This window comes from Coregonus clupeaformis, chromosome 5 (genome assembly GCF_020615455.1).
Source record: "Coregonus clupeaformis isolate EN_2021a chromosome 5, ASM2061545v1, whole genome shotgun sequence".
Classification (NCBI taxonomy): Eukaryota; Metazoa; Chordata; class Actinopteri; order Salmoniformes; family Salmonidae; genus Coregonus; species Coregonus clupeaformis.
In genome coordinates, this window is record NC_059196.1 from 12266341 (window position 1) to 12281707 (window position 15367).

The 15367-nt window shown below is 42.9% G+C and overlaps 1 protein-coding gene across 1 annotated transcript; it reads right to left on the bottom strand.

Annotated features, from left to right (window-relative positions):
• LOC121557035 (transmembrane protease serine 13-like) lies at positions 1-10984 on the bottom strand. The gene is made up of 13 exons (XM_045215288.1): positions 10935-10984; positions 7760-7934; positions 6827-6940; positions 6289-6483; positions 5998-6124; positions 5628-5723; positions 5314-5357; positions 5022-5184; positions 4093-4271; positions 3752-3850; positions 3099-3241; positions 1498-1653; positions 1-192 (listed from the first exon to the last, which is right to left on the bottom strand). Exons 1-13 carry the CDS (start codon positions 10950-10952, stop codon positions 178-180), a joined length of 1524 nt encoding a protein of 507 aa, XP_045071223.1. The 5' UTR covers positions 10953-10984; the 3' UTR covers positions 1-177.
• Positions 10985-15367: the final 4383 nt, after the last annotated feature.

Here is a 15367-nt window from a genome sequence, read left to right on the forward strand (position 1 = left end):
ATCTATCTATCTATCTATCTATCTATCTATCTATCTATCTATCTATCTATCTAGATCTGTCAATCTAATATCATTCTGAGAGACTTCATGGTGTGATGGTCAGAGAGGAAGGAGAAAGCAGGCCGCCCTCAGTCTTTAGGAACTGGATGAGGCGAGGTCACTGGAAAGGAAGTGGCATCACGGACTTTCCAGCTGCAGAGGGAACAATGAGAGTTAACATATATATATATATACACAAACGTATGTGGACACCCCTTCAAATTTGTGGATTCGGCCATTTCAGCCACACCCATTTCTGACAGGTGTATAAAATCGAGCACACAGCCATGCAATCTCCATAGACAAACGTTTGCAGTAGACTTACTGAAGAGCTCAGTGACTTTCAACGTTGCACCGTCATAAGATGCCACCCTTCCAAATTTCTGCCCTGCTAGAGCTTCCCCGGTCAACTGTAAGTGCTGTTATTGTGAAGTGGAAACCTCTAAGAGCAAGAACGGCTCAGCTGCAAAGTGGTAGGCCACACAAGCTCACAGAACAGGACCGGCAAGTGCTGAAGCGCGTAGCGTGTAAAAATCGTCTGTCCTCAGTTGCAACACTCACTATTGAGTTCCAAACTGCCTCTGGAAGCAACGTCAGCACAAGAACTGTTCGTCAGGAGCTTCATGAAATGAGTTTCTGTGGCAGAGCAGCCGCACACAAGCCTAAGATCACCATGCGTAATGCCAAGCGTCGGCTGGAGTGGTGTAAAGCTCGCCGCCATTGTAAACGCATTCTCTGGAGTGATGAATTACGCTTCACCATCTGGTAGTCTGACGATCTAATCTGGGATGGCGGATGCCAGGAGAACGCTACCTGCCCGAATGCATAGTGCCAACTGTAAAGTTTAGTGGAGGAGGTATAATGGTCTGGGGCTGTTTTTAATGGTTCTGGCTAGGCCCCTTAGTTCCAGTGAAGGGAAATCTTAATGCTACAGCATACAATGACATTCAAGTCAATTCTGTGCTTCCAACTTTGTGGCAACAGTTTCCTGTTTCAGTAGGACAATGCCCCTGTGCACAAAGCGAGGTCCATACAGAAATGGTTTGTCGAGATCGGTGTGGAAGAACTTGACTGACCTGCATAGAGCCCTGACCTCTACCCCATCAAACACCTTTGGGATCAATTTGAACGCCGACTACAAGCCAGGCATAATCGCCCAACATCAGTGCCTGACCTCACTAATGCTCTTGTGGCTGAATGGAAGCAAGTCCCTGCAGCAATGTTCCAACATCTAGTGGAAAGCCTTCCCAGAAGAGTGGAGGCTGTTATAGCAGCAAAAGGGGGACCAACTCTATATTAATGCCCATGATTTTGGAATGAGATGTTCGACGAGCAGGTGTCCACATACTTTTGGTCAAGTAGTGTAAATCAATGGAAGGTGAGCTGTGTATTAGGCGTGTATTGCATGGTGTGGTTTGATAGAACACAGGCAATCCAGGTAGTTTCTCTTCATCTCACCTGCATCTTGCTGTAGATCCAGGGCAGTAGGTTGGACACCTTGGTGTAGACCCCTGGCCTGTTACTCTGCCCACAGCCGCTGCCCCAGCTGGTCACTCCCACCAGCTGCCAAAGGTTGTCACTGGCCTGGCACACCAGAGGACCACCACTGTCTCCCTGTGAGAGGAGAGAATGGATGAGTGAACAGTTGAAGTGGTGTTGAAATCACCTGCCACAATATACTGTATGTTTTCAAGTTGTGGATAGCAGATGAGGTAGAAGGGAATTTTCTCAGCCTAAAGGCATCTAAGATGAGGACAAGAGTTGGTGAGTAGCAGGAGAGGACAGTTAGACTCTGGGAAGAAATCAGAATGTTGCTGTCATGGAACATCTGGTGTCCATATGGAGGACAGTTTGCCAAACTCTGCATCTATGGCTCTGTAAAAAAAAGAGCATATTTTCAACGTCTTTTGTATGTTAAATGGAATAGGAGAGAGAGAGAGGTGAAAGGTAGGAGAAAGAGTGCTGAGAGTAGTGGGCCGAAATTGAAGCCATGCTGACAGCGGTACATTGTACATGTGCTCCAGAAGCAGCGGCTTAGACCTCTAGAGCACCCCAGGGACCTCATTTATAACCGTTGCGTAAATTTCACACTCAAAATATTGAGAATTATAAACTTGGTGTGTAAACAAGCATTACTCAGCCTGGAAAACACCCTCCATTCACCTTTTATGGTGACAATAATGCCTTTTATTTTCTGTAACATTTGGAACTATTGGAATTAGGCCACAGCAGTTTCTAAAAGAAAGAGCAATTGCAAATTTGATTCAATGTTTTTGGAGGTGTTGGCAGAGTCTTTTAATATTTTGCAATAACTTATGCTGTATTTGGCAAAGGACTGTGACAGTTTGTGAAAGAAAAAACTATGGGAAATTGTTGTGGACCTGCCAGCAGAACATTTGAATTCAACAATGTTTTGCATTTACTTTTCCCCTCAACCTAAATATGCTGGACTGTGAATTCTGAAACATTGTCTAGCCTAATTTAAAACATTTTAAATTACAGTAAGCTACTCACAGTAGTTGCATACATAATGCAATGTAAAATATAAACTGTCTGTTCACCTGTTAAATTAAACTGTATGTTATAAACCGTGCTGCCTATGGGATCGCATAGGCTTCAGCAAAACTTGAAATACATAGCCTATCTATTTACTAGGCCCAATTAAATGAGAGATGCGCATGGTCTTTTTTCATATGGCTACTTCGGGAATGCATCACGGCCAGAAAAGGTGAGGAATTTCTTCTGCAATTGTTATAAAAAATAAAATAAATAGGAAATAGGTGTGTCTAATCATTTTAGATTCCAAAAACAAAACACATAGATTTTCGCTCTTCTCACTAATGGCAAATGGCTGCATCTTGTTTCCTTTTCCCCCCCTTGTTTAATAAGCGTGTCATCATATCCCCCATTTGCAACAAATACTTACTTGCCTGCTTGTTCAGTGCGGCAGTTTTACCGCACGCATGTTTTGGGATATATTTTCTACGTACGCAATGTTTATAAAATGAGTCCCCAGACCTGTAAATAGAAGAATTACACAACAGTATGTGGACATGTACCTGACAGGAGTCCCTGCCCCCGTTGAGCTCTCCGGCACACAGCATGTTGTTGGACACACTGCCGGAGTATACTTTGGAGCTGTTACAGACACGCACATCAATGATGTCAACGGTCACCTCCATCAGGTCTTTGGAGGGTTTAGCTGTGAAGGGACACATACAGTACACAGTCTTTCTCCAAACATACACACACACACACTTCAGCTAGCGACACTATAGCTAGTTGCTCTACGCAAACTGTTGCTCTACTGAATATAGCATGGTTTTCTGCAATGAGAAGACATTAAAATAGGATGAATAATGTATGTGTAGCCTCCGTTCTCCACATCACTCTCTCTGTATCACAGAGACGGACAGGCCATAAGGCAATTCTGGAAAATGCCAGATGGGCTGGTTCATTTTTAACCCAGGGGGACTGTACAAATTGTTGTTGTTTCTTATGCAAAATAATAATTATTTGGCTAATAACAGGGGACCTCCAGGGGGGAAAAAAGGGCTGGTGTTGGGGACTCGAGGATAGAAATGGGCCGGTGTGTTAGAAATACCCAGTCCGAATTTTGGTCCCAGTCTGTCCCTGTTGTTTCACTCTAGATAAGCATTCTTTCCTTTAGTATAGTCCGTTTCTCCCTCCACTCCCTTGTCTCTCTTCCTACCTGCCCCCTCATCTGTTGTCCCGAATCCCGAGGTCCAGCATTTGGTTCCTTTGGGGAATGTCTGGTCAAAGGCTGGCAAACAGGCAGGCTGAACTGCATCTGAATAAAAAAACACACACAGGAAGTTAGATAAACAGAGTGGCATACTGACTTCAGACACAAGCACACACAGTTACAAAAATCAGACACACACACACGCAAATGAGATTACCATTCTGGACAGTGGATGCATCCCAGACATTTAGACTCAAAGGTCAAACATTTTTACAGTGCTGTCCCAACGTTGATGCTAGCGTTTCCCTAGCGTTTCTCTGATATTGAAGGAATAGAGCCAGACTCACTAGTGAATTCAACTGGTGAGGCCAGCTTCAGTATGGCAATGTCCTGGTCGTTGGTTACGTTGTTGTAGTTCTCATTCACGATGATCTTCTCTATGAGGTAGGGAGAAGGAAGCTTGTCTTGAGACACCACTCCTCCGTACACACGCCACCTACTAGCATCAAGAACCGGGGGGAAAGACCTTCAATGGGCAAGGAAAAAAAGACAATAAAATATATATTAATTTACTTCTCAAACCAAGGCTGTAGCTTATGACACGGATGTTATTATTATTATTATTATGGTAATAAGGTGTTTAATTGAGTTATGGAGATTGGTTGTCAAGGTGAGGGTGTTGAGGTGATGGGTTGTCGTGCTGCTTGTTCTTGAGTAACGCTGAGCAAGTTGCTGCACAGATTCGCTACTAGTCTGTGTTTTATATGGATATGTGTAAGTAAAAGGACTGACATTCTCCTTAGGCTAATGTCGCGTTCATGACATGTCGGAAACTCAGAAATACAGGCTTCAGAGTGGGACAAAATATATTTGAACGGTCCTCCAACTAGTAATTAAAAGTCAGAAACCCTGGCATCATCCGAGTACTCCGACTTGCTGAACTCTGACTAAGGAAATTACTTCGACAACAGCATTTTTGGAAGTTAAACACAACAATAAAAAGTAATTTATCAAAAACAATCTATTTATATGTTTTTTTTTACACTGTTTATGAGCATTATAGCTGTACTTTCTGTTTATGGTTGGAGTAGCTAGCTTGCCGTTAGTCAATTGGCATTCTCAACGAGTTCAAAACAAGTCGGATTTCACTCTGACTTGTCATGAACACAGCAGGGAGGGTAAGGTGGAGCTATTAGCAAGGATCTACATAGCGTGTCTAGAATTAGAGCCAAGGGATCAGTTTGGAACTGAGCATTGTTGTCCTCTAGTCACTGACCTGGGGAAGCAGTGGGCAGCTGTCACCACAAAGTCAGGGGACACCAGGACCCCTCCACAGATGTGTGTTCCACCAAAGTGTAGAGAGAGTTGCCAGGGCCATTGGCCCAGCTTGGCAACACTGCCCCCTATGATCCGGGAGGACAACTGCTGACGCCCACAATCTGGGGAAAGGGGAAAAAGTGGTCAAATGTTTGTATCTAATTTAACTAGAAGTCATATTTCAAACAGAAGGTTGATATGGGCCTGCCTGGCTGAAATATGTGAAATATGAACAGATGAGAGCTCCTTACCAATACACTTTAGAGAGACGGTGTTCTGGTCAGGGCAGGACGAGCTACATAGCAACACAAGCACAACCATGTCAGGAACTCAGGATCTAACATTAAACCACACTGGGATATGTGCAGCATGGCTACAGTTGATTTGAAACAGCCTTCATGAGGCCTATAATGCAGCTATAATGATGACATAACATTACATCCCAACCAGTCATGACAGGTAATGACAGTGTATGACTTAACGCCATCATTCCCTCAACATGACTGGGACTAAAATGTGTAAATACATACGTGCTAAGGTTTGTAGAGGAGTTGAGCTCTCTTACCTGACATTGACCTGGCCCTGGATGGGTAAAGACGATCTGTTGTTCAGGGTTAGACCAATGGACTGCTGGGATTTCACTGCCTTGGTTGCAAAGGACCTGCATGGTCGACACACACAAACACATTTAGATTTTGTCTGCCAAAGCAATACTATAATCAATTCCCCTCCCATGAAGCATTCCCAGAAAGTACATTTGCCACAGGCACACCAACCCCAGAGAGAGAGAGGAGTGCAGAGAATCAATCTGAGAGTAAATACTGAAAATGGCAGCAGTGAAATTAGATGTCACTGAGCAAATGTCTGTGAGTGAAAGTAGTTGCTTTGAGAGGTAGCCTATAAAATGGCTGTTGTGAAATAAGATGATGTCTTACTTTCTGAAGCCCAGTTGGGCACAGGTTTGGTTGGCGTAGCTCTGGTCCCATCCCTGGTAACACACTGGGAGGAAACGACCGTCCTGAGACGTTCTGACATGTAAAGCACCATCCGCCCCAAACCTCACTGCAGAGAGAGGGAGAGGAGAGGATAGAATAATAAGATACGAAAAGGGTTATGTTTGTCTGCTTGTCATACGTTGAGTGTATGTCTACCTGTCCCCCTGGCTTTAATTTCTCTACATCTACCTGCAAGTCTGGTATGTCTGTCTGTTGTGTGAGTATGCTTACCACAGTTGGACTCGTCGGTGCCCAGTTGGCAGTCCCGCAGAGCGTCACATTGGACGGTGGAGTTGGAGCAGGTGTCATGCACGGGCACGCTCAACTTCACGGGCACGCTCAACTGCTTCTCATAGTGCCCCTCATCCTCATCCTCATGGTGTTCGATGATGGCAGCTGCTTTTGCTAACCTGGGACCGTAACACACTACCCAGAGAGAGAGAGAAAGACATTGGAAATTAAAGAGACCGAGAGACAGAGAGGCGGGGGAAGGGTTGGATGGGGTAGGTTGGGGGCACAGAGAATGTGTAAGGGTGGGGAGAAGAGGAGAGACAGAGGTAGGAGAGGAAGACTGTCAATGTCTACACAAATACAGTAGGGGAGGGAAAGGGGGTACCTAGTCACTTGCGCAATTGAATTCATTCAACCGAAATGTGTCTTCCGCATTTAACCCAACCCCTCTGAATCAGAGAGTAGCTTATGAATAAACAGGCATACATATACATGAGTAACAACATATGAATAAATATGACGACAACCCTGGCCTTACCTCCGAGCCAGATGGCAATGGCCAGGAGGAGCAACAGAACGATGCCCCCTGACCAGCCAAAGCACTTGGCACTATGGTGGCAGCAATTGTATTTCTTCTTCTTGTCAGGAAGAGCTGGAACAACACACGACATACACGTCAAACAGATATATCCTACTCAGGAGACCATATACAAACCATACACTGTGTCTACAAAACATTAGGAACACATTCCTAATATTGAGTTGCACCCCCTTTTGCCTTCAGAACAGCCTCAATTCATTGGGGCATGGACTCTACAAGGTGTCGAAAGTATTCCACAGGGATGCTGGCCCATGTTGACTCCAATGCTTCCCATAGTTGTGTCAGGTTGGCTGGATGTCCTTTGGGTGGTGGACCATTCTTGAAACACACGGGAACTATTGAGTGTGAAAACCCCAGCAGGGTTGGAAGTTCTTTACACACTTAAGCCAGTGTGCCTGGCACCTACTACCATACCCTGTTCAAAAGGCACTTCAATCTTTTGTCTTGCCAATTCACCCTCTGAATGGCACACATATATAATCCATGTCTCAAGGCTTAAAGATCCTTCTTTAACCTGTCTCCTCCCCTTCATCTACACTGATTGAAGTGGATTTAACAATTAACATTTATAAGGGATCATAGCTTTCACCTGGATTCACCTGGTCAGTCTATGTCACGGAAAGAGCAGGTGTTCTGAATGTTCTGTACACTCAGTGTATAGCCACTACATAATGCAGACACATAATGAGGGAGTTAAAATCCCACTTCTCAAGGATGTTTTTTTATTGCTACCACTTCTGTTTCAACTTGTATTATTTTACACTACTTTCACTGGTGGTTTGTAGTCCCCTGAAAGCAAATAACAAACGGAGGGAACTGGACTGGGACAGAACTGGGATAGTCAGGCAGTAGATAGAGAGAACTACTCACATATACTGGGCTGGCATTTGTGCTCCGCAGCCACTGGTGGGGGGTGCTGGGGGATGTAGTATAGCTGGTTGGGAGGAGTGTGCCTTGGACCCGCTCCATAGACTACCTCTTCATAGGACTGGAGGGGCGGGACGGTGTGCACCTCAACAGAGTAGTATGGAGGAGGGAGCTTGTTCTGCAGGGGAGAACACAGAGAAAAAGACAAAAGGTTAAGAAGTCAGTCATTAAAAATATATTCGGATCCAACACCCATGCGGGAACTTAAAGTCCCAGTGCAGTCACAAACGTGATTTTCCTGTGTCATAGTTAATAATACTTTGAAATTGTGAAAAAGATGATAATGCCCTTTTAATGTAAGAGCTGTTGGAAAAGAGTCTGAAATGTCATTGTTTTGGTGGGATGGAGTTTTGGCCTGCCTGGCGACATCACCAGGTGGTAAATTAGTTAATAGACCAATAAGAAAGAGAGTTCGAAAACTCTCTGCCAATAACAGCTTTTCTTCAGTTTTCCCATCCCCACTCAGACACTCCCAGACATTCTTAGCAACATTTTTTTTTGAGAAATAGTTTTTTGCTAAAAAGCTATTTTTGTTTCTTTTACTATTTTAATGGAAAACTATTACAGTAAGGCACTAAATTGTTACCCAGAAATGATTTGATATGGAGATAAAAACCGGTTGCATTTGGCCTTTAATAATCCCAAGTAAACAACTTCCATGCAGGAACCCCGATTCTTCCATGAACAACAGTGTATGGGGTGCTCAATAGAGTACACATGTTGATTGCGAACAGGGCTTACAGATGGTTGATGATTGGTGAAAATCGAGCATGTTTGAGATCCCAACACCTGAATAACCAACTCAAGCACAATGGAAGGTCCCATGTCTCTAGACAACAACGTGCCGAGATTCCCAATGGGCCCCTTATTCATTTCCTCCTCTCTTTATCATGCTCTCATTTCTGCTTTACATTCATCTGCTCTCCATAGCGCTATCAAGCATCTCAGATAATAGAGCTAATCAACGTCACCAGGGCCGCGGCCGAGCTCACATTGCCCCCGGGGAGTCTCTATTGTTGCCACGCAGAAGAAGGGTGGAAGTTGTGGTCGTCCCCTGTCCCTGGCTGGCTGCTGCCTGGTTGTATCACACACACAGTTGATTGTAACCCACATCCACACACAGGTGATTGTAACCCACATCCACACACAGGTGATTTGGAACCCACATCCACACACAGGTGTAGGTCGGTTAGTCTGATAGTGTGCTTTTCCCCCCTGGGGCTGGATGACAGACAGCCAGGGTTCAATATTGGCTTTGAGTTCTGTCTCTCTTGTCCTTGACGACAAAAGGATGCCTTTGGGCGGGGTGGTGGATGGCATTACAGTCATGTTTCCTTGTAGGGATGACATTGCTTTTAACTTCCCTAACTGGTTCTGATGTTGGTACAACATGCAACATTGCAAGATTTTCAGGTGGAGTTTTGATTTCAGAGGGGGCTAGGCTATAGTGATGATCACAAGGATCACAAAGACCATTAGATCCTATAGGTCTACAGCGGACGTGGATCATATTGATGTGTTTGTCTGGTTGAGGATAAAGAGTGCTAACCAAAAATGTGTTGCATCTACATTTGGGTACCATGGCAACTGGTCGACCCAATATTATTTGGACCGATAGTCACTACCCTTGTTGTTCCAAGAACTCAGTCTGTCAGTTCCAGGGCATCTCAGTCAATCCCAGTAACTCTCTCACCCTAGAGAATGGACCATTAGCACTATAATAAGACCTTCCTGAATCACAATAACCTTCACACAGGCACGTACTACCACGCTCCATAGGAAGCCAAGAGGCAGGCATGTACCATATGTATCTTCTCTACATCTGAAAATCCAAACACCCACTGTATGGTTTATTAGCTCCTACACCTCCATTTAAAGCACCCAATGTATTTTATCAGGAAGTCCATGGAAGGTGCCATTTGACCTAAACTAATAGTATGCACAGAAGGAGTTCCTTTCATGAACCTCTATCCTTAGTTCCCCTAAACTATGTGACTGTTTAACATACATATATGTGTTGTCATGGTCACTCTTCCTATATTGCCATACATGTATACAATATACCAATGCAGAACAATAGACAAAGATGGGATTTGCTGTTATCCGTCTTGGTGACATAGAGAAGACTCCTAGGCTCAGTCAGTAATAATACTAGTTTATAACCTAAACCTTTTCTTTGGTAAACAGCTCCAGTTTCATGACCATAGGCACCCAACTCCTACGCAAATGAACCAAAATACTGTACCAAGTGGATTTTTAGTTGGTGGTAGAACCAGTTTGCCTGAATCGACGTAGGTCAATAGACATTGTTCCCCCTTGGCATTTTCCAGTAATTACTGTAAAATGATGAGGTTTTAGGTTCAAGTTACATTTCAAAGGGAAGATGGTACTTATAAACAATGAAGTTGTTATATACTGTAATTTTGAACTTCAATTCCAAAAGAGTCCCTTAGAGCTCAATAGTAGATTTCTAGGTAAAATGGAACCAGCCCACATTGATGGTTGATTCAGTAATCAGGACAGATAAATCCTCTCTGTTACAGATGGAAGTCCACAGTAGCAGCATAGAGCCTATTGGGCTCATTTCCACCTCAAGTCTTATTTCACAATCTGCCCCCGTATTTTGGTTAGACAAACTGGGTGAAAAGACTAGTTTGAGACATAAAACCACTATCCATTCAGACTAAGAACCCCTACTTTCAACACAATATTTATATAGGAGGATTCAACATAAATTCAACACACAATGCAAAGCAACACAGTATAGAGATCAGACACCGAGACAATCGCAATGAGATCGTACGGGGCTCCAGCTACACACCAGCCTGACCCTGTGCCTTAGTCTCCTAGTAGCATATCAACACAAATTGGTTCGCATATCCTGCAATCTGTCCATGACGTGGCAAAAAGTACAACTTTTGAGAACATCAGCAATACACAAGGAAAGGCCACTTTTACTTAAACAACCCAACCTGACAGAGGGACAGTGAGAGTACGAGTACAGGATGGTCAGTGTGTGTGAGAAAGAAAAGACTCTTGTTCTGGTGACAGAAGTCAGCCCAGGGGAAACAGATAGAGAACCAGAGAACAAGGAGGAGAGGATAAAGGAAGAACTTACAGGGTCATGCTTTGCCATCGGACGCTGAGGGAGCAGTGAGAAGTGGAGGTGAGATCTGGAAGAAGGGGCTTTTCAAAGGGCCACTCAAACAGTCACAGAACAGTGATTAGAGCATAATGACGCCACATTTGACACTCCCCTCCTTCTTTCCTCTCACTGTCTATCCCTGACCCCCTCGTGTGTCGCAGTGTGCTACTTTCCCACCTGCCAGACCGGTTTCAAGGTAGCCAAGGAGAGACAAAGATTGATTCACACCGTGTGGCCTGCTCCATTCCCGGCTCAGGTGACACCAGCTGGGCAATCAGAGCCAGGGACCAAACTGTCGTCCTCTCAGACAGACACATTTTATTTATGTGGCAGATCTTTTTCTCAGGACCTCAGTTTGAAAAAGAAAGTCAGTAAAGTCACAACTAATGTGAGATAGAGTTGTTCCAAATACATAGCAGTTGATCCAATCAAATATGTAGACATTATATTGAAATATTGAGTTGAAATAACTATCAAACTCAAATAAATGTACAAAACAAAATCTTGCTGCCCATACACATACTTCATAATCATGTAACACAGGGATGTTCATGAAATGAACACTGCTTAGGGAAACAAATAGAATGGCGCCTTTTCAATGCAGTTAATGAACTTTAGATATCTTACTCAATATGCCTTTGTGAGCCCACAGTATTTACAGAAAGTGCTTTGTCATAAAACAAGAGCTTCCTTATGGGAAGAATGTGTTTATTTTGTGAAGTGTTTTTTTTTCAGGTAGAAAATATTTGATAGGTGACACATCAAAGTAGCCCAAGAAACATTCCTGAATAAAGCCCTGACCATCCACATACCTGACGATAACTGAAAACTGCAAGCAGACTAGTGGCACCATAGGTCCCAGATTGGTGGGGCAATTTTTTCCCCCTGGGGCACAGAGTTTTTCCTGATCTGTTAACCTAACCAGGAAAACTCTGGACCCTATAAGGTATGACAGTGATTAATCCGTTGTAAAAAGGTTTTATATGGGCTATGATGGGACCAATTTTTCCTAATAATCCTAAACCTGTCAAACTGCTGCAAACTTATACTTGTTCATATTAATTATATTTAGACTAGATTAATTGGGGGTTTCCTCTACCCAGACACAGAGACAACAACTGATAGACAATAGAACTCACTGGGCAGAGTTGCTTTATGCATGTTTGCATCATGCAAGCCTATGCAACTGTAGGCTTACTTAAAAATGTACTCACATCTTCATCACTATTATGTTGATTGATAAATTCCAGTTAATAATTTTGGATTGAAAACGTATAGGCAGCGTAGCCAGCCCAAGTTTGAATATAAACCAAATTTGATCACATTCATATTTTCTCCTGACACACAAATTGACTATTAATTCATAACGTTACCCATTTGTTCACCCTGTCCAGATGGGCAGGGCGCATAGCTGCTATTATTAGTAGCATACAGTTGATCAGACAGAAAAATGGTCTTGTTGTTTAGGTGTAGCCTAGGCTGCTGCAACATTTATGTAATTAGTTTTTGCTTGTGTCTGTCCGGAGTTATTATGTGTTATCACCTTTGCTAAATAAATATAGAAGGAAAGTGGAAAGCCTACTTGAGCGCTCGCCAAAAAATGAGCTGTCAACCTCTCTTTAATCTCACTTTTAATGGATGATGCGATTGATGCTATTAAATCATTTTGAATTGATTTCGACATCCCGTAAATCACAGTCCAACGTTCCTGAAGGGCAAAAATAATTTCCTTGTTTGAAGAAGTAAAACCATAATGGTGTGCTGAGTAGATAGGTCTAGGGACAGTTTGGGCCTCTTGAGGGGACACAGCTCAAAGAGCAGTAGTGGGTTAGATCGACAAATTGGCCAGAAAGCCCAACCTGATTTCTACTTGTTCAAATGCATCAGGTACAGTTTTAATGCATAAGGACCCCACTCTGTGGACTTAGGGAATACTACACCTCCTGAGAGAGAGTCATCAACCCAAGTCCTGTAGCAACTTTCAAATTGCCTTGAATGGAAATGCAAAGATCTGTGGTCATGTTCTTCATCTTCAGATTAAGGACCAGAGAGGGCATGACTGCCAAAACGGGCTTGATGAGACCCATTTTATGCATAATGAACACACTGCTTCCCTAATAGGAAAAAAGGGCACTTTTTATTAAATGTATTCCACAACATCAAATTGAAATGGCGTCCTGTGGAAATCTATGATGAGTGCCAGTTGATCCTTTTGAAAAAATGCTATCCTTCTGCAGTATTGAGATGGACAGTCATGGAACAGACATATTTTAGAGCTCCTTTCTAAATCCATTATTCCAGTGATTGAGAAATAAACTGGGTGTGCGTTGTTCATGACTAACACTTGCTAAAACCATTTCACATTTTTCTCATGAATTGATCGAGACATACTGCAACATTTCTATTTCCAGTTTTGAACCCCATTTGAACCCATATGTTATGTTACAGTGGTAAAGTAAGACAAGTGAAACACACATGCAAACACACCTGCTCAGATAAATATGAGCAAATAAATATCTCTGCAATAAGTATCTATGTAAAAGTGGATGACACCTCCCAAGCAGTGCACAGAACCCCCTTGGTCTATGAGGAGAGATGGAAAGAGAGATGGCCTGTCAGAAAGAAAGAAGGGAGAGACAGATCAGAAAGCGGTGAAGAGCGAGAGGAGGGAAGCGCTATGCTACAGTCAGAACAGGAAGCCCGTTGTCAGCAGAGCGAGAGAGAGAGAGTAGAGGTGTGGGAGGTCATATGAGGAAATAAACACATGGCCTCCTCACACTGTCACACAGATCAAACAAGACTGTGAGACTAATGTCAACTATTAACTGTAACTGAGTAAAGTCTCTCATATCACAACATAGCAGTCCAACTGAGCCATCCTGAAATCCACATTTACAGAGGTGATGTAATAGTACAGTATGTTAACACAAAGCAATGAACACAGACCTTGAGGATGGGTAACGGTTGGCTGATGTAATAATCATCAAAAGTGAACATATGTTAATTTATGCTATCTGTTCACAAGACATAGACCAGGGGTGTCAAACTCATTTTAGCTCAGGGGCCACATGGAGGAAAATCTATTCCCAAGTGGGCCGGACCGGAAAAATCATGGTATATATAACTTAAAAACATCAACTTCAGATTGTTTTCTTTGTTTTAATACGATCAACATACAACATAAAGCTGGAGCCTGAGGACAGTGTGTCCAAAATAGTACAAGCACAACATCACTATTAATCATAAAACACGTCAAGTTTATTTGAAAATTCTAAAGAAAAAGAACACACAAACACACAATGCCTCAGTGATTAACAGAACTGTTTCACAGATCACAGAACTATATCAGGGTGTCATTTCTCAGGCAGAAATGTAGATAAAAATAATGAAATCCTGTTCCCCAAACAAGTGCAAGAACCACAGAGTCAAGAATAGGTTAAATATACAAATAAAATCAATTAAAAACAATAGCACATCAACATAAAAACATATAAACATAAAGCTGGAGCCTGAGGACAGTGTCCAAAAGCACAACATCACTATTAATCATAAAACACCTCAAGTTATTTGAAAGTTCTGAGGACAAAGAACACACAAACACACAATGCCTCAGTGATTCACAGAAGTATATCACAGATCACAGAACTATATCAGGGTGTCATTTCTCAGGCAGAAATGTAGATAAAAATAATGAAATCCTGTTCCCCAAACAAGTGCAAGAACCACAGAGTCAAGAATAGGTTAAATATACAAATAAATTCAATTAAAAACAATAGCACATCAACATAAAAACATAAACATAAATCAGAAAGCGTTGCTCAAACTCCCGTAACAGTCCCGTTATTTTATCTTTGAACCGCTTCATGTCTGCCACATGTTGGGTCGCGCACACATTTTTCAGACAGGGGAAGTGAGCTGCATCACCACCGGCAAGTTGCGTCTCCCACAATGACAGCTTCAACTTGAAAGAACGTATGCTGTCATAATACTGCGTGACAACTTTGTTGCGCCCTTGCAGCTGTTTGTTCAAGTTATTCAGGTGCTCTGTAACATCCACCATAAATGCAAGGTCCTGCATCCATTCTGCGGAATGAAATTCTAACACTGGTTTGCCCTTTTTCTTCCATGAACTGTTCAATTTCTTCTCGTAAATCAAAGAAACGCCTCAGCACAGCACCTCGGCTTAACCATCTTACCTCAGTGTGGTATGGCAGGCCATAGATGTGGTCTTTCTCTCTGAGAAGGCTGTCAAACTGACGGTGATTCAGGCTTCTGGATCGGATGAAATTAACAGTTTGGATTACCACCTTCATGACGTTATCCATCTTTAATGACTTGCAACACAAAGCCTCCTGGTGCAAAATACAGTGAAAAGTCAAGAAATCACGTCCTCCATTTGCAGATTG

Excerpts from the sequence above, each read along its gene's own strand:
- LOC121557035 (XM_045215288.1), bottom strand. Across the intron at positions 6,941-7,759 it reads CAAATGCCAGCCCAGTATAT|CTCTTCCTGACAAGAAGAAG; the intron begins GTGAGTAGTTCT and ends GTGTTGTTCCAG. Across the intron at positions 5,358-5,627 it reads CAGGGCCAGGTCAATGTCAG|CTCGTCCTGCCCTGACCAGA; the intron begins GTAAGAGAGCTC and ends GTTGCTATGTAG.